This window comes from Gopherus evgoodei, chromosome 3 (genome assembly GCF_007399415.2).
Source record: "Gopherus evgoodei ecotype Sinaloan lineage chromosome 3, rGopEvg1_v1.p, whole genome shotgun sequence".
NCBI classification, from domain to species: domain Eukaryota; kingdom Metazoa; phylum Chordata; order Testudines; family Testudinidae; genus Gopherus; species Gopherus evgoodei.
Genome location: NC_044324.1, coordinates 13,091,560 through 13,110,971, shown reverse-complemented (window position 1 = coordinate 13,110,971; position 19,412 = coordinate 13,091,560). Strand labels below are relative to the sequence as shown.

At 46.7% G+C, this 19,412-nt stretch overlaps 1 protein-coding gene across 3 annotated transcripts; it reads left to right on the top strand.

Annotated features, from left to right (window-relative positions):
- The first annotated feature begins 113 nt into the window (after positions 1 to 113).
- Positions 114 to 17,687, top strand: CCDC25 (coiled-coil domain containing 25). 3 transcript variants are annotated; one of them, XM_030555099.1, is made up of 9 exons: positions 114 to 244; positions 4,637 to 4,684; positions 5,602 to 5,641; positions 9,046 to 9,097; positions 10,999 to 11,074; positions 11,819 to 11,922; positions 13,934 to 14,136; positions 15,431 to 15,476; positions 17,432 to 17,687. In XM_030555099.1, the coding sequence occupies exons 1-9, from the start codon at positions 220 to 222 to the stop codon at positions 17,459 to 17,461; spliced, it is 624 nt and encodes a 207-aa protein (XP_030410959.1). In that variant the 5' UTR covers positions 114 to 219; the 3' UTR covers positions 17,462 to 17,687. The 3 variants fall into 3 exon arrangements, with proteins under 3 accessions (XP_030410959.1, XP_030410960.1, XP_030410958.1); XM_030555098.1 differs by lacking the exon at positions 114 to 244 and adding an exon at positions 999 to 1,065; XM_030555100.1 differs by lacking the exon at positions 4,637 to 4,684.
- Positions 17,688 to 19,412: the final 1,725 nt, after the last annotated feature.

Here is a 19,412-nt window from a genome sequence, read left to right as displayed (position 1 = left end):
GCCTTTGAGGGCGGCGCATGAGCACAGGAGGCCGCGCGGCCTCTGCTTGGCGCACGCGCCGAAAGCACGCTCCCCACTCGGCGGTTGGAGCGAGCATTTCCGTTTCCGGTGCGCGAGTTCCGGAATCCGGCCGGAAGTCGGGGAGCGAGGAGTGTCCTAGGGCCGAGAGCGGGCCGGGCGGGCCGGCCGAGGAGCCGGGACTCAGCCGCCGCCGCCGCCATGGTGTTCTACTTCACCTCCAGCGGTGAGCCCCGCCCCCTCCGGCCCCCCTCTCAACCCCGCCTCGGGCCCCCCAGCCCCTCCCGCACGCTGGGCCCTCCCCGGGCCCCCAACCCCGCAGGCCGGGGCGCCCTCCTGCCCCCTTCAGGGCCCCCCAGCCCTGCTATTCCCTCAAACCCCTCGGGGCCCCCGCCGCCCCCCCCCAGTGTCCAGGCCCCGGACAGCCCCTGCAGCATCAGCTGGCTGCCTGGCTCCTCTCAGACACTGGGCCTCCTTGCTCGCCGCCTCTTCCACCCTCGGGCCTCAGCTGCTCCTTTCCTGCAAGAACAGGGTGGCCCCACCTTTCCGGGGGGAGAGTGTTGTTCTCCCACTGTGCTCTGGAGGCTCCCAGTCTCCCTCCGTAGGGATCATTAATGCTCTTCCCCATCCACCCTCGTACATCACCCAGTCTGTTCAGGCTGCCTGCCCTCCAACCACATTAGCCAGATGGGTTGGTGCCCGTCCAGCCCACGTTTCCCTTCCCAAGGGCCAGCCAGCCCTGCGTTGTTCTCTCTGGTGTGTACTTGGACTGCATCCAGTCTAGTGTCCCGGTGTCATAACAAAGCAATGGGACTCCCACCCTGACCCCAGGAAGAGAATTTAACTATCTCCTCCATCCTGGTGTTAGGAAAGCTTTCCAGAGTTTCACTTTGCATTTCCCTTGGGTTGTGCACCATTGGTCCCATAGCAATACACGAACCTAAGCAGATGCTGTCTCTCTCCTTAAACAATTATCACTGAGGTAGTGTCCAGGTATGAAGGAAGACAGAGCCCCTGCCCCCCAGAGCTTACAGTCTGAGGTCCTGGGTATGTTGAAGGAAACTTCTAAAATGTTGATATTAAAAACACTGGGAAGCTCTAGTACTGATGGGTTCCTGTCATTGTCTTAACTACCATGTCAGGTAGACCTGTTCTTAGCAGGGTTAGATAGTAGCATTTAAAACGGTGACCGCAGCTAAGAGGCCCTTTGCACTAGTGTTTCTGTCATTGCTAGAGCCAGTGGCACTGAATGGATGTTAGTAGTGGCTAGGGTCTTTGAGTCCAATGTACTATGGGCCGGCGGGGAGAGGGATAATACACACAGTGTCTCTACTTATTACTACTTTTTAAACAAATGCTTTCCACAAGCCCATGTACAAAGATTGGGGCATCATAACAGACCAGGTGAAATCCAAATTTTAGTGTAGTGTGGGGTGGGTGGGTGGGATCATCATGAAGAAAGTACAGTAGAATCTCAAAGTTAGGAACACAAGAGTTACAAACTGACCAGTCAACCACACACCTCATTTGGAACTGGAAGTACACAATCAGGCAGCAGCAAAGACCAAAAAAAAAAAAGTAAATGCAATACAGAGTTAAACGTAAACTACTAAAAAGGGGAGGGGAGGTTTTTTATTTAAAAAAAAAAGTTTGACAAGCTAAAGAAACTGTTTCTGTGCTTGTTTCATTTAAATTAAGATAGTTAAAAGCTGCATTTTTCTTTGGCATAATAAAGTTTCAAAGCTGTATTAAGTCAATATTCAGTAGTAAACTTTTGAAAGAACAACCATAATGTTTTGTTCAGAGTTATGAACAACCTTGATTGCTGAAGTGTTCCTAACTCTGAGGTTCTACTGTATCACAAAAGAGTGCCCTGCTTTTAGACCTAGTCATGTCACCAACCTGTATGTGCTTAACTTTTTTTGAGCTTTGTTGATGGTTTTAACATGCCCTCCAAAAAAACCCTACGATCAGTAATGTAAGACCTTCACAGCCTCATCTTGTTCACTCTTCCTCTTTTATTTTTCTCTTGGGATGGAACATCTTAACTATACATCTTTTCTCCAGTCTTCCTCTCTTGGTTTTATCCCACTGACCTTTTAGTGAATGTAACCTTGTTTGTTTTCTTGTGATTCTTCTTATTTATGTTCTCTGCACTGGAGGAAAAGCTTTTCATTTCTATCGCGCCTTTCATCCTTTAGAGGATTTCAAAGCACATTACAAATGCAGCAAACTGATACATGAACATCACTTAATCTAACACTCAAATGTAGCCATTTTCTACTGATGTGCAGGCAGCTGCTTGGTGCTGAAAAGTGAGTGCTGGGTTTCCTGGCTTTTTAGGGCACTGAGTACACAAGCCTGAGGTGGGTTCCAGGGCCTTCTTACTAGCAGCTCCTGAGTACTGGCCCTTCTTTGCCGATTAGGTGCTCTTTTGCTGCTTGTTGGTTTGGTGATAGAGCCACAAGATCACTGTCTTTGAAAACACTTTGCAGTTTGAGGAACAATGTCTTACCCTCTCCCTAACCCCTCTAATGCTCACTGTACATAAGTGGAGCTATAGTTCTATCTAGAGCATAGGTGCTCAAACTTTGTTGTTGTGCCTCCCTTTGGCGCTTCATATTTCTTGTATGCCTCCTCCTTCCTCACTTGCCCAGGCTCCTTGCTCTGACCCTTTCAGCCCACTGCTCCCTGTTGCAGCCACAGCTTTATCTCTCCCCTGCCCCACCAGACCTCTGCTACACTGCTCCTGCTGACTCCACTCACTGGCTCTAGCTGCTTCCTCCACTGCCTTCTGCCATGGGCCCAGCATGTGGGGCATGTGAAAGCAGGATTTGAGCTGAGGTGTGGGACAGTAACAGACTGCAGGGACAGGCTTGCCAACCTGTCCCCTTGTGCATTAGCCACTGCTGCCACTGTAGGGTGACCAGACAGCAAGTGTGAAAAATTGGGACAGGGAGGGGGAGGGAGGTAATAGGAGCCTATATAAGAAAAAGACCCCAAAATTGGGACTGTCCCTGTAAAATCGGGACATCTGGTCACCCTATGCCACTGCTTCTACCTGTGGAGAGGCTCTTTCTCCCCTGACTCCTGCTCCTTGGAAAGTGGAAAGGGTGCAGGAATGCTCTACTTCACATCAAGTCCTCCTACCCCCAATAACCTTGTTGTGCCTCCTCAGGAGGCCACACTTCACAATTTGAAAACCTGTGATCTATGGGATTCTAGTGATATCATACTTAAGTCTTAAGTGGGCAGAATTAGAAAGAAAACAATAGCCCCTTGCAAGTTATTTAAAATATCGTCCATTGATGTCCCAGTGTATCAAACCATATAAGTTGAAAGGGTTCTGTTGCTAGGACATCTAATCCATTCCTGTAGCATTGTGGCAGGATTGACTTCATTTTCCCGAAACTATCCCAGGTCACTAAAAGTTCCCCAAAGGGACTGATTCATAGTATGTGAGATATGGTTGATTTTACCAGTGTTGTATATGCCATATAGGCAAGTAGCCTTTCTTTCCATGGAGCTACTCCAACTGGTGTGGGATCAGGCCCCATGTTTCTAGAGGAGACTTTTCTCTACACTGCCTCCTCCATGTAGCTTCTCACCGTGCTGACTTCTGTTCTCTGTTTTTCAGAGACCAGGTAACTGTTGCATGAATCTCCTGTCTTGGTGGTTCAACAGATTTCTCCAGTTCCTGTATCTTCTTTGTAGCTATCTAATACAAATCTGGACTCAGTTTTATATTTACACTGAGACATGGATACGTTTTTATTTCCATCAATATAAACTAGAAGTTTAGTCCCTGTTTACTGTAATTTCTGAGTTTGTAAGCAGTTGATAATTTGACTGGCTCCAAGTACTGTTTATGTCCACATAGTATGGTTTTCACTCAGTAATCATGGAAACTAACCATGTGTCACCATGGCCAGTGACCTAGGCTAGCACATAACTTTCTTTTTCCTACTGAGGTTGTGACTTTGTGTTGCCATGTATAAGGAACCACCTGTCTGTATAACGTCGTTAGGCAGTGGTTCTTTCTCTCAATTTTCTCTACAGTTGTATATCCCAAAGTATATTACCCCTCTTGTTCCCCTGCCTGTCTTCAAGTGCGCTGTCTCTTGCGAAGGGAGTTATGAGAGAGCTGCCCAGTTTTTCCCAGAATGGCATGATACGGATCTCTAGGCAGAGTGGTGGGTGTGGACACACACGAAGAGAGAGGAGTTAGCTAGGATGCTTCAAGAACTTAGGTGACTTGTTGAAGGCCACAAAGGGAGCCGGCATCAGAGCTGCGAATAGAGCTTGGGAATTTTTGACTCCTAGTCCTATGCTGGGCTGACACGACTGCACCCTGCTTTAATTGTATAAAGCCAAAGTGAGCCTGGACCTTATGAAGTGTCTTGCCCCGAGGACTGTCAAACTGCTGACTAGTCTTCCAAGGGAACTGGTGGAAACTTGGCTGTTTGTTCTCTATGACTTTTTAAGGTGACACAGTCTTGCCCTGGCCAGAGAATGGGGTGGATTAGGTGTTCAGAAACATAGATAGTGTGTTTGTCAGTACCTCTGCACAGTTTTGTCTGAAACTCTTCTTGATGTGTGTCCTCTTTCTATCCCTCAGTTGTTCCCGCCGTTTACAGCATTTACATGGGAAAAGATAAATATGAAAGTAAGTACATGAAAATACTTGAGCAGGGCTTGAGAGGTTGGGATTTCCTTTTTTTTCTCCTTTTTTAACCTTGTTTTTTAATTTTCCTCTTTGATTTTACTGCATTGTTTGAAGGCAGATTTTTCCTGGTAGCATAATTTGCAAAGCAGCTATACACTAACTCCTTATGTAGTCTATAGCATTACTTTATACCATTGGCGGGGGTTGGTGAGAGGGGAAGCTGTCCAGGGACTTAATCTGAAGTCAGTGGGCACTCTGGGCTTTTTGTCAGGCTATCAAATGGTCAAGGAAACAATGGTAGAAGCCTAGCATGGTTTGGCAGCACTTTATTTAGTTGGTTTAATTGTTCCCCGCATAATTGGTCAGTTTTTCCCATCTTGAGTTACTGTTCTTCAACTAAAATAGGTTTTCTGTTGCTGTGTCCTCTTCCAGCAAGCCAGGGTACAGTCTTGCTTTATTTCATGTCACTGCCTGCCATTCAGTACTTGAGGCAAAACCAAAATTAGCACTTCAATTGGAGAGAGTTGGTGCTTTTATCTTGGGAATTGCCCTCTTGAAAATCTCCTACATTGGATATTTATGCAAAGATCAGTGTCTCCCAGTTTAAAAAACAAAAAACACAACCTGAGACTGGAGTGGAGGAAAAGGGATAGAAATTAGAAATGTTCACAGTCCTGGCCTTAGCACTTTTGTGCTTGCCAAGAGCACTGTGTTTTTCAGGCCCTATTTGGGGTTCCATCACTCTCACTCTCCAGGTGCCATACTGTGATGCAAACCCTCTTGATATTAACCAGTGGTGTGTCAAAATGAGTTCAAACAATCATTTCCCCTCATTGCCTGTTTGGCAGTGAGCAGTTTGGTTGGCTGCTGGGGGAAGTATCCTTCTTTGCTCAGTATTCTTTTTTTCATGCCTGCAGATGAAGACCTGATAAAATATGGCTGGCCTGAAGATATTTGGTAGGTACTGAAAAGAGCCGTGTAAATCCTTTATGCTTGTGAAATGAAATGCCCTTCATAGTGAACTTCGGTGGGGGGCAGTGTTGGTGCTCTGGCTACTATAGGTGCTATTCAGAATATTAACTAGTTTAAACACAGTCATGGAGGGCTGTAGAATAGCTCCTAGAGGTCCCCACTGAAGTTGGAGCCACACTGTGCTAGGTACTTTCTCACACACATAGTAAGAGCTGGTTCCTGCCCCTGAAGAGTTTATAATGTAATATGGCTTGTGTGCACGTCATCATCGTCATCAATAATATATGGAGATACACATATCTCTTAGAGCTGGAAGGACCCTGAAAGGTCATTGGTCCAGCCCCCTGCCTTCACTAGCAGGACCAAGTACTGATTTTGCACCAGCTCCCTAAGTGGTCCCCTCAAGGATTGAGCTCACAGCACTGAGTTTAGCAGGCCAACGCTCAAACCACTGAGCTGTCCCTCTCCCCACCATGGAATAGGTGTGCCCACACGTGGAGTTATTCAGGAATAGCTGTTCTTTAATAACTGTGTAGGCGAACTTTAAACGGACAAGGTAAAGGGTGATAGGTAGGGCCCTACCAAATTCACGGTCCATTTTAGTTAATTTCACAGTCATAGGATTTAAAAAATCATAAATTTCATAATTTCAGCTATTTAAATCTGAAATTCACAGTGTTGTAATGGTAGAGGGGTCCTGACTCAAAAAGGAGTTGTGTGGGCGAGGTCACAAGGTTATTGTGGGGGGGTTGCAGTACTGCTCTTCTTACTTCTGCCTTCAGAGCAGGGCAGCCAGAGAGCGGCAGCTGCTGGCTGGGATCTGAGCTCTGAAAGCAGAGCCTCCGCCAGTGGTAGCACAGACGTAAGGATGGCATGGCATGGTATGGTCACACCTACTTCTGTGCAGCTGCTGCAGAGCTGGATCCTCAGTCAGCAGCCACCACTCTCTAGCCGCCCAGCTCTGAAGGCAGCAGCACCAAAGGGTGGCATAGGATTGTATTGTCACGCTTATTCTGCGCTGCTGCTGGCAGGGCGCTGCCTTCAAAGCTAGGGGCCCGGCCAACAGCCGCCGCTCTCCGGTTGCCCAGTTCTGAAGTCACCGCAGAAGTAAGGGTGGCAATAACATGATGACCCCCCTCTCCAAAAAAAAAAAACCTTGTGACCTCCCTGCAACTCCCTTTTGAGTTATGACTCCAATTTGAGAAACGCTGGTCTCACCCATGAAATCTATTCAATATAGATAAAAGCACACACAATACCAGATTTCATGGTTCGTGATGCATTTTTCATGGCTGTGAATTTGGTAGGGCCCTAGTGATAGCGGAGACAGGCACAGAGGTGAAATAATGTGTCCCAAGTCACATGGCAGATCAGGGACAGTGATGAGAATAGAACCGAGGTGGTCTGACCCCCAGATCAGTATCCTCTCCACAGGAGCATGCTGGTTCTCCAGCCCAATCCCTTTGTCTGCTTTCTTCTTGTACATGTATATGCACAGTGTCACTGTCATGTGTACTGTATTCACATGCTGCCTGGCAGAGTGAAATATTCCCTGTCCTCCTGTCTTAGCTCTTGCCTTCGTTTTGGCTCCAGCTTGAATAACTCTCAGAATCGTGAGAGGCAAGAGCTGTGCGTAACATAAGCAGACCTGACTGGTCACGTGTGCGGGGGTGGCTACGGGCACTGCTCTTTACCACACATGTTGACGTAGTCTTGGGCCCCCTACGTGGAACAGGAAATAATCAGCGAGGGGCAGTAGGGACAACTCACTGTTATAAAATCATGACTAGTATAGAGAAAGTAAATAAGGAAATGTTACTTACTCCTTCTGATAATACAAGAACAAGGGGCCACCAAATGAAATTAGTAGGTAGCAGGTTTAAAACAAACACAAAGTATTTTTTCACACACAACACTGTCAGCCTCTGGAACTCCTTGCATCTGACGAAGTGGGTATTCACCCACGAAAGCTCATGCTCCAAAATGTCTGTTAGTCTATAAGGTGCCACAGGATTCTTTGCTGCTTTTACAGATCCAGACTAGCACGGCTACCCCTCTGATACTTGCCAGAGGGTGTTGTGAAGACCGATACTATAACGGGGCTGAAAAGGGAGCTAGATAAATTCATGGAGAATAGGTCCATCAATGGCTATTAGCCAGGATGGGCAGGGATGGTGTCCCTAGCCTCGGTTTGCCAGAAGCTGATGGATCGCTTGATGATAATTTGTCTGTTCATTCCCTTTGGGGCACCTGCCATTGGCCACTGTTGGCAGACAGGATACTGGGCTTGATGGACCTTTAGTTTGACCATGTATGGCCGTTCTTATGTTTAAATATACCATTGATTACTGTTTGTGTTAATCCTTAACACATTTTCTACATTGGCAGTGGCCAAATTTGCTTGAGGCCTTGTAAAGCTGTTAGATGATATATGAAATGGGCCAGTTGTCTCTGTAGACAAGCTTCCACATACAAACCCCATCATCTTAATTGATACTTGCTACCCTGTTAGCCATTTCAGCTGAGAGGCTAATTAATTGAGTGGGCCATACAGACAATCCTCGCTTCTCATTCCTAGAGTTGGCCTTTTGGGGGGTGGATTGAGGCATATTGGTGGAGCTAGTGTGTAAGAAGCTCGCACTGCCTCTGCTTTTCTTGCACCTGCTCTAAAAGTGGAGGATGTAAGACTCTAGGAGCATATATACCCTGCCGTAAAATGCCCGCGGCTGGCCTGTGTCAGCTGTCTTGGGCTTGCGGGGCTTGGACTGCAGGGCTGTAAAATTGCCATATAGATATCGCAGGGCTCCAGAACCTAGGTTCCTGCCCAAGCCTGGGCATCTCCACTGAAATTTTATAACCCTAGAGCCCAAGTCAACTGACATGGGCCAGCTGTGAATGTCTTATTGCAATGTAGGCATAGCCTATGCTGGAAAACCCTTGGGTCTTGTTAGCATAATAGTCACTTTTAATAATACTTTGCTATAGTGATATATTAATTTGTTTCTCTCACATAATTAGTTAACTGATGTAGTTAGAAAGGGTAGAGATCTATGCCATTTCCATAGGAATCACTAGAGGGAGCAAATAGCAATATCTTATCATAAGATCTGTCTGTTAATGTTTGAGTATATTATGTTTCAGAGAAAATACAAGGTTTTAAAGTAACTGTTTCCTTTAGCTTTTCAATTTCCTCCTCTTAAAGATGGGTGAATATTTGCTCAAAGATTGAAACACCTGATAAGCTGTAACAATTCTGTTGCATGCTGTTAAATATGCATGTTCAGAATTTATTTTAATGCTTTTACCCATGGTCTGTTATGACAAACTGTATTGTGGCACTTATTTCAGAGCAAGTGATCCTCTGCTAAATGTGCCTTTGTATTCTGTAGGTTTCATGTGGACAAGCTCTCGTCTGCACACGTGTACCTCCGACTGCACAAGGTAATCTCGGAATCCTGGTGCAGTTAAACAAGTATGTACTGGTATAACAGTAACCTGCAAAGGATTTCCTAAAAATTGGGTTTGTATCCTCAGATTTCCAGAAAATATTTTTTCAGGAGTTGGTTTTCTGTGCTTATTTTGAACCCTAGAACTTTCAGAAATGTTAAGTCTAGTTCTCCTGGGTTTAGGAGGATTTGTTACCTCCAATATTTATTGAGATTCTACACCTAAATGTGGGAGAATTTGTGTTCTGATGGTGCACATAATATGCTAGGCCAGGGGTTGGCAACTTTTCAGAAGTGGTGTGCCGAGTCTTCATTTATTCACTCTAATTTAAGGTTTCACCTGCCAATAATACATTTTAACGTTTTTAGAAGGTCTCTTTCTATAAGTCTATAATATAGAACTAAACTGTTGTTGTATGTAAAGTAAATAAGGTTTTTAAAATGTTTAAGAAGCGTCATTTAAAAATAAATTAAAATGCAGAGCCCCCTGGACCGGTGGCCAGGACCCGGGCAGTGTGAGTGCCACTGAAACGCTGCCTTTGGCACACGTGCCATAGGTTGCCTACCCCTGTGCTAGGCATTATCCACACAGAGAGGAAGTAATGGTACCTGCCCTGAAGATCTTACAATCTGAGGCTCCCGTTCCACTATGAGCTCTGGATGCATGGACCCACCTGCTCGCACACGGTGCCCCTGATGTTAATGGGGGTCTACAAGGGTGCGGGTGTGTAGTGGAACTTGGGCATATGTTAGTATGCAACCTAGGAAGGGCAGGGGAGAGAGTGCAACCAAAATATAGGACAAAACTAGAAGTCTCATCATCTGAGTACAGCACCTGACCAATGTTCCGTCTAATTTTTTCCATCCGTGTGCGGAATGAACTTTATTATGTGCATCAATATCGAGGTGATGTGTGGATGTGTGCCACCGGTAGAAACAAAAAAACCGAGCTATAATATATATATTTTTAAGAAGTTATCATAGGGATAATTACTCCAGCCAGGACAGGTTTGGCGTTTTAGAACTCACTACGCAAAGAATTAAATTTAAGCATAAGAGAGAAATAAAACCACAAATAACAGCACTTTAAAAGAATAAAATTATCGAGAATATATTTGCATTGTAGGAAGTTCCAAGAAGTAATAACAACAGAAGTATGTGCTGGGAGGTGAGTGTGAAAGTGTGTGTGTGTGTGTCTCTCTCAGAGACCTGTGTGTGTGCTGGATGCTGGGGAACTCTGAGACACTGTGTGCTGTCTCTTTCAGGCACTCTCCAGAAAGCGTCATGTTCAGACTGCAGCAGCTCTCTTGCTCCTGAGCTCTGTCCCCTGCTCTGCAGAGATGGGGTACATGGGCAGGTGGTGGAGCGGGGGACACCCTGACATCAGTCCCCCCTTCTCCCCTGGCCACACAGCACACAGGAGTGTCCCAGAAACAGCTGGCCAGGGGCTCCAAGGCAGAGGGCAGGAGCAATCTGGCTGCAGAGCAGCAGGGGAAGGGGACCTGAACACACATCCCCTGATGTGTGCGGTATTTGATTCACTCTGGGCAACCATGCAGCTTTGAGGAAACGCAGCTCCTGGCTCTGCCATGGTTCTGTGAGACATAGGACTAATCATTCTATCTCTATCTCATTCCCTTTTCAGTAAGAGGGGCTAATACCTCTGAGGGGTATAGAGGCAAAGCCGTTTGTAAAGTGGTTTGAAATCCTTGACTGGTAGATGCTATAGAAGTGTAAAGCATTATAAGCTGTGTTTGTAATGCAGGGGCTCATACCTGTGTTTGTATACACGGTCCAAGTGCACTGCTGGTGTGGTGTTTATCCTGTGTTCATAACTCCCATATTGTCCCCTCAAATAGCACAGTAAACCACTCATATTTCTTTGGTCTGCTTTAGGGGCAGACAGTGGATGATATTCCCAAAGAAGTTTTGATAGACTGCGCCCATCTAGTGAAGGCCAATAGCATTCAAGGTAACATTTACTATTGAATTTGGTGAGTCTCCTAAGGACATTAAGGGACTGTGTACAAGGGGTGTGTGTGTGAGGGGATGTCTATTCATAGAATCATAGAATACCAGGGTTGGAAGGGACCTCAGGAGGTATCTAGTCCAAGCCCCTGCTCAAAGCAGGACCAGTCCCCAGCTAACTCATCCCAGCCAGGGCTTTCCATCCCAAATTACTGAAATTTCTCGTTTTTGACATCAGAAGAATGTTACGTGTAAGTACACTTCATAGCTTGCCGTTTTCATGGGAAACGGGATGTCACTTGCAACAGCTGGTGGTGCTGCTGCTGCTATTTTCATACTAAAACTTTAATCCCCTGATTCCTGACGGTGCCTCTAAATCACTGTATGAGCCAAAAGGGGTCTTGGCGTTTTCCCTCTAATGCCAACTTGAGGTCCTCTTTGTAGCAGGCAGCCTTGTGGCAAAGCCAGACTCCAGCTAGAGTTCGTTATACTGCTTTGGCTCTTGCTGCCACAAAACGCAATATCGGAGTGTCCTTCTGTTCCATTGCAATGCCGTTACTTTAGAGAGGAGGAAGAGGACAGATCCTTACAAGTATTGTTACCTGGAAGCTATGTAACACAACATGACTCTGGCTGATCGTGGAGACAGCTCGTCAGAAGGTTCAGGGTGGGGAGGGAGAATAGAAATGTTTCCTTCTTCTGATCCCTTCATACAAGAACTCTCCTCTCCCCCCTTACTGCTCTGTAGGCTGCAAAATGAACAACATCAATGTGGTGTACACACCATGGACCAACCTGAAGAAAACGGCTGACATGGACGTGGGACAGATAGGGTTTCACAGACAAAAGGATGTAAGTGTTTGCTGTGCAACTGCAAAGAAACCCACCAGCTGACTGCAGTACCTTCCTTCTCCGTAATGCTGTGGCATTGAGAGCTGAGTATACTGTCTCTCACACAAGGGCCCTAAAGAAGGGGAAACTACTGGGGTCCGGGGGCATGGGAAAAATCCCAGCTGTTTTTTGGTGGGCTGGACTAAGTTTCCACTTGGGTGTTGGAATATAATAAAGCAGCGGTTCTCAAACTGTGGGTTGGGACCCCAAAGTGGGTCGGGACCCCATTTTAATGGGGTCGCCAGGGCTGGCTTAGACTTGCTGGGGCCTGGTGTCAAAGCCTGAGCCCCTCCAGCCTAAGCTGAAGCCTGAGGGCTTCAGCCCTGGGCAGCAGGGCTCAGGTTAGAAGCCCCCTGCCTGGGGCTGAAGCCACTGGGCTTTGACTTTGGCCTCCTGAGGTGGTGGGGCTGGGGTGGGCTGAAGCTTTGGTCCCCGTCCTGGGGTCGTATAGTAATTTTTGTTGTCAGAAAGGGGTCATGGTGCAGTGAAGTTTGACAGCCCCTATAGTAAAGTAAACCACTGCAACACGTGGAAGGCACAAGTTTCAAAAGGGATACAGAGCTGAGTAATTAGTTATGGCCACTATAAAATATTGCCAATATACAATATCCAAGGGCAGGACTGGCTCTAGGCACCAGCAAACCAAGCATGTGCATGGGGCGGCACAATTCCAGGGGCGGCCTTCCCGGTGGTTTAGGGTTTGTGGGGTTTTTTTGCTTCGGCAGTTGCACTCTCTGAGGTGGTTTTTTGTTTTTGTTTTTTTTTGCTTGGGGTGGCAAAAAACCTAGAGCTGGCTCTGTCCAAGTGTCAGATATACTTTCTGCTTGAATTTCCAACTACACTTGGATTATTGTCTTCAGTAAGATTGAAGCCCCTCTGACCTGGTAACAACATAATCACAGCTGGTTTGCTTCTGACTGGTAACATTTTTAATAGGTGACCTCCTTTCATCTGGAAGTGGGAAGTTTTAAAATCAGACTTCATCAGGTCCTCTTTCCTGTAAAATTTGGGTATTTTCATAATTTTAAATTTTGAAAGAGCTTCCAGTCTTAAGATATGAATCTAGTTGTCACTTTCAAAATTGCTAACAGTCAGACTTGCGTTCAGAGAAGAGTTCTGTCTTCGCACCCAGGTGAGCTCCCTGCCAGGAAATCGTAAAGACTGACTTCCAGAGCACTAGAATCACCTGTAAAGAAGAGTTAGGTTGTCAGGGGAGAGAAGGAAAGATCGTCTCATGGTAAAGGCCCACGTCTTGGATCTGAGTCCACCTCTGGCTCTTCCACAGATTTCCTGTGTGACTTTGGGGAAGCTATTTAATGTCTTGGGACCCTGATCCAAAGCCCTCTGAAGTCAAATGGACTCACATGGACTTCAACAGGTTTTGACTCAGGCCGTTGGTGCCTGAATTCTCCAGTCTTGAGAATGGGGATTGTATCTTTCTGGGTGTGTTAAGACTTTTGTCTGTAAACTAGTTGGAGATCCTTGGATGGCAGACTCTGCAGAAGTGCAAAGTGCTTGTTAAAACACAAATCAGTACGGGGAAGCGCAGGGTTGAAGACAGTGGTTCACAGAACAGGCACAGCACACTCAGCAGCAACATGAGTTTCCCTTGCCAACATGCTCAGCTCTAGTCCACAGAGACTCACTTCAGGATTGGGTGGATGACCATTCTGCACAATCCAGTCAATCCTGGGCTCCTCTGCTGAAACTATAGCCAAGAAAACCGATTAGTGATAGTTGTGGTAGTGGTTTGTGTTCCTATGCCCATCGGAGATTGTACCTTGTTCCCAGCTCTTTTCACACAGGCCACTGAACAGCACCAGATGGCAATGACTTTCCATCTGTTTCAATGAGATTCAGGAGCCACATGTAAAGGGGAAAATGTTGCCTCACTGTGTGGAAAGTCTCTTTCTCAATGAGATGCAAGGTGGAAGCACTTTTGATAAAGATTATAGTTCTTTCCGTCCCTAAGGTGAGAACAGTGACAGTGGAGAAGAAGGTGAATGAGATACTGAACAGGCTAGAGAAGACCAAAGTGGAGCGGTACCCCGACCTGGCCGCTGAGAAGGAAGCCCGGGACAGAGAGGAGAGGAATGAGAAAAAAGCCCAGATCCAAGAGATGAAACGGAAAGAGAAGGAGGAAATGAAGAAAAAGAAAGAAATGGAAGATCTCAGGTGAGTAACGGCCGTGACTAACTCTAACTGTGAGTATTTCCTATCAGTGGTGGGAGCGAGACTTCGATCAGGCCATGTCATGTGAGGTTCCTGTTGAGGCATTCGTACTCTGTTCTGTCTTAGACTGGCGCAGTCTTAAGAAAGAGTATTTGCTGTACCTGGCAACCCTTTCTTTACCTTTGTCTTGAGAATTAGATGTAGTCACCCAGTTCACTTAATAGAAACTGGAGTGAGGAATAGTTCATAGAGCTGGGAGTCAGGATTCCTGGGTTCTTTTCCCACCTGTGCCACCAGCCTGCAGTATGAACTTGGACAAGTCACTGAACTCTGAAATGGGTATAATTGCCTGCTATATCTGTAAAGCACTGAATTGCTCTGGTAAAAATCAACGCCTGTGTAGTGCTTATCAAGCTTCAAAGCACTTCACAAATAGTGATTTTAAAAACACAGATGAATCCTAGTGTACATGAAAGGCATTATGTATTCCTGTAAATGCACCATGAGGAACAGCCCATTGATCTTCTGGTCTGACGGTAGACATGCAGGAAACATTTGTGGCCATGTTGGTCCTTGAGAGAAGAGTAGATAAAGTAGATATGTTAATCCCCTGACTATACCAAACAAACCTGGACGGATAAGCATACTGACCCAGAAGGTATCCCATGACTGCTTTGTACATAGAAAATGTTACAATAAATAGTAAGTAATGTGTGTTTAGATGGTCATGAGGCTGGAATTCAGGGAGCCTAGACCCCGCGGCTCCTGTTGGAGCACTCAGTAATTCAGAGGAGCAATAATTTAGAGCCCCAACACAGAGGCAGCTGAGTCCCAGTTCAATTTCTGAAGGCAAGAGGAAGTGCTGGTGGGGACATTGGATTCCAGCTCACACCATCTCTGAGCTGCTTTGGCCACCCGCAAGCCAGTTTTATAGTAATCCTAAAGCAAAGAGGGTTTTGTAACCTCTTACTGGTTATCTTGCTTGCAGTGTATGTGGACAGAGCTGTGGAGAATGGATGTTGTAGAAAACCCATGCACTGGCTCCTGGTCGATAGAGGAGGTCACCATAGTCCATCTCTGACTTGTGTTTTTGTGCCAAGGTTTCTGTGCTCCCCACTGTCCCTTTAGTCTTCAGTTAGGGCCAGAGTATGTTCTTGGGCAGACCAGCTACTGTTGAGATCGGATGTGTTTGAATTCCCTCTGAAGCACAGGAGGGCTAATCTTGTAGGCACTCTGCCCTGTTTCACAGTTTACGTTTAAAAATGCATCTTGCTGCATAATTTCTCTTCCCTTGCAGGAGCTACTCTTCACTAATGAAGTCTGAGAACATGTCTTCCAACCAGGTATGTTGAGGCTGGCGCCTGTGAAGACCTTGCTTCCAGAGGCCTGAATAAGAATCAGAGCAGGGTGACAGGAGACGGATGTGAAAGCAGGTTTCAGCCCAGTAGCTGCATGTGGTGAATTGTTCCACGCGTTCTCTCCCCCTCTCAGTTGGAGTTACAGAACAAAAGCCAAGGAGAAGGGACCTGCATGATTACAGGGAAAGGGAGTCTCTTTCCTGTAACGTCCTCTCGGGATGTTAAACAGACCAAGGAAACATCTGCTCCTTTCTTTCCTCTCCATTCGGTTGCATTCAGAGCTGCTTGTCAGCAGAGGTGAGGCAGTTTTGTGTGGGAAGGATGACAGAGTGCTATGGTGGGACAGCCGCCGAAAGGAGAGAGAATTTGAAGTGAAATTCTGTTTTTCCTTTTGCCTGGTTAGTCCACTGTCTGGTTTGTCTTGGGGCTGGGGGAATCACCAATTTTTGTATTACTCTGTGACTAAAGGTGTGCGTAGCACTTAAACCAAGGGTGGCTCACTTGTCCTGAGGAGTAGGCAATCTAAAGGCCGACTGAAGCCAAGACATGGGACAACAGACCAGGGGACTATAGAGCGGCAGCTGAGATTGCTTGAAGAGGTGGATTTGGAGGAGGAGAGAAGGGAGCATCTTGTGTTAGAAGCCACAGGTTATGAGAGACAGAGCTGGGAGTCGGAGCAGTGAGACAAGGACTGAGAGAGCAGGACAAGCATAAGGAAAATGAGCGCTGAGAGAGGAGCTGGGTTACATAAGGACCTAAGCTGAGTGAGGAAGGCATCGTTTCCCTGGTGCGTACTAGGGCTCTTGCTTTGTGCCTGGTATCCTTCCTCTGAAAGCAAGTACCCTCCCTCACTTGCTGTTGCATTGGTGATACCTCTAGGCAAACAAGGAGCTCAGAGTGCCTCACACAAATCTTTATTTAAAATCTGTTCACCCATCACATCCCCAGAGGCTCAGCAGCTGCTTGAGATAGGTTTATGGTTTTCGTGGGCTTTGTGGGGTTTTTTTGGTGACTCTTCTGGCTGGTTTCTGGATCACAGGTGAGCATGCTAGGGGAAAAAGAACTGTGGGGTTTAAGCAGCGGCAGTTCCTGCTATGCATGTGCAGGCTGTGTCTGGTTAGTGACATGCCTTGTGAGGAAATGTAGAGGAAATGTCCATGTAGGGGGTCATCACCCCTCTCTGTGTCTAAGCCACATGTTGTCAGACTGATGCCTTTAAGCTGGGGTCAGCTCAAGTTATGGTCACAAAGGGTTGATACACAGGAGTGCTGGCAAGAGACTGATCTCCACTTCATGGCCCGAGTCACATGATATAGGAAAGGTTACTAAAGTCACCAGTTCAGGGGTTATCAGAGCTTAATCCCCAGTCCCCTGCCTCCCAGGGTTACCTGTGGATGGGTGACCTGCTGCACTGGGAATGTGTGGAGCCCATTTCCTGGATGGCTAGCAAGCACTGCATATTTTATATTTCATCTGTATCCCGTACAGTTGGCTGGCTGGGTCCCAGGCTTTGAGTTGGAGGGGAAAATCTCTCAGTGGGGCATACTTCTTGAATGAGCAGGAGAATACTCATATTCAACATGTGAAATGTTAGCAACAAAAGCCAAAGAACCTAGCTTTGGGATTTGGTAGTTTCAGAACTGTGACCGTGAACCTTTTGAGTAAGCCTGGGCTGATTTTGTGGCCTTTGTATCAAAACCAGAAAAAACTCAGCTATTTCCTTTAAATGATGGGAGAGGCTGCTGACTACACCAGCGGCTTTCAGTCTGGGGTCTGCTGACTGTCTAAGATTTCTAAAGGGGTCTGCACCTCCACTGGACATTTTTTAAGGGTCAGCAAATGAAGGAAGTGTAGTCCAGTGGCTTTCAATTTACCTTGCCAGCGTTCAATTTCCATTTTAAAAAGATATCTCAGTAATTCCATTCGTCCCTTCTCCACAGGATGGCAATGATTCGGATGACTTCATGTGAATTGGGCACGCTCTCCTTTCTGAATCGTGAGATGGAGTGCCACATCTGAATTTTTCACCCTCAATAAGATTCCAAAAAACCAAATGCTGACTTCAGTTTCACACCCTGTTTGAACCTTCACTGGCAATATCGGACCAGATCTGTGCCATGTATCTCCTAAAGACAGTACCTTAACTCTGTGTGTGTGTGTGTGTGTGTGTGTGTGTGTGTGTGTGTGTGTGTGTGTGTGTGTGTGTGTGTGTGTGTGTGTGTGTGAAAGAGAAAGAGTGAGTGAGGGGGAGCATACATTCTGGTTCTACAAGAATCTTGATGTATTTATTTTGAGGGAGGGGCTTTTAATGTGAGCTACAGGAGTGTTGTGCTGCCTTAGTGAATTGGCAGGAGACTGATTCAAAAAATGTTGCCATTATTGCAGTGTCTTCCTGGTGTAAATTCAAACCTGAAATCAGAATTGCTGAGCTGAGGACTCTGCTCTCCTCTTGCTGAGTGATTCTCGTTGATGGGACGTATGTGTTCATCAAAGCCAGGGGATCCCTGTAAACGGGGGGAGCCTGAACGTGGCCCAGCTGATGGCCACATTGCAAAACTGCCTGGAGCCAGAGAGCTCCACCTCTCTTGTAAATGTAGCAAATTGTAGCTGCCCTCATTTTAATATGGAGCTGCCGCCTATGGAGACAAGTCTTGGCCTGCATAGCAGCCAGACCGTTCTGAGTGAGATGGAGCAATGCATGCTGGGGATGTGGTGTCTGAGGCTGTACGTCGGCAGGATAGTCATACATTGTATTCGGCTGCACTCAGGGCTCCGCTCTTCTAAAGGATTAAGTTTGCAAATAAGGAGTTGGGCTTTGAAAATCCCGTAAGCCAGCTTGGAACACTTGACTAAGTAACTCGTAATGTGATGTGGATAATAGTACATTCAAAATGATGGTGGTAACTATCGCAACCTGTGTATATATGTTAGAATTAAAATCATACCAGCTGTTAAAGCATGTCCTGTGTTCAGTGTTGTGTGGACTCGAACCATGGGATTATAGTTGGAGGCACACGAGGGAGGGCTTGGGTGTGAGTAGCTGTGACAAATGCTTCTTCAGCCATTGTTAATGTGGCTGACGCTCGAGAAGAGTTTAAATGGAACATGAAGGAAAAACAGGAGGAGCAATGAGCTTTCTCTGTGTGAAGCAGTGTCTGTCTTGTCAGCTTTGTTCTTCCACAGACCCAAGCTCTTATGAGTTCAGCTGCCACAACCAGTTGGATCCATGTAGCTCACGCTGGGTACATGCAGTTTACACAGCCATTTATGAAGTTACTCTCCTTGTGTAGAGGATCGGTTAGTGCCAAGCAGGTAGCATGTCATTGAGCTTGTCCAGGTTGGAGGTTGGACTGGATACCTCCTGAGGTCCCTTCCAACCCTGGTATCTATGATCATGCCCCTGCTTCCAGGAGTTTACAGGCTGCTGGAGCTTACACTAGGTATGGTCCCTAGTACTCTGGCCTTGTGCTCCTGGCCCAGCTGCCTTGCAGAGCCCTAATCCCTGGGGATGGGTGAATCTGCTTCAACGACCATAAGAGCTGGCTGAGATCTGTGCGTATTAGCTGCACGTTCTACAGGTCCGAAAAAGCGCTTTGAGTATCTTCTCTTGCCACAGCGAAGGAAGAGCCATTTAATGCACAGAGAGATCCACTGTCTGTCCCCCTCTGAAGAGCCGAATCCTCTCTTCTGCCTCCCCTCCCCCTGGCTGCTGCTTTATCCCCCTCAGTCGTGCCCCAGTGCAGCCACCACCTCTGCCAAGGAAGCATGTGATCTCCTAGAGGAGCAGAAAGTGAGCTCTCTCTGTAGACTGCAGGATAGTGGTTGTATTAATCCTGTAGTGTTGGTTCCAGGGGTTGATGAGGTGACTCTGAGCCCTGCAGTCAGGCTGAGCCCTGTTGTGTTAGGTGCTGTACAAACAAT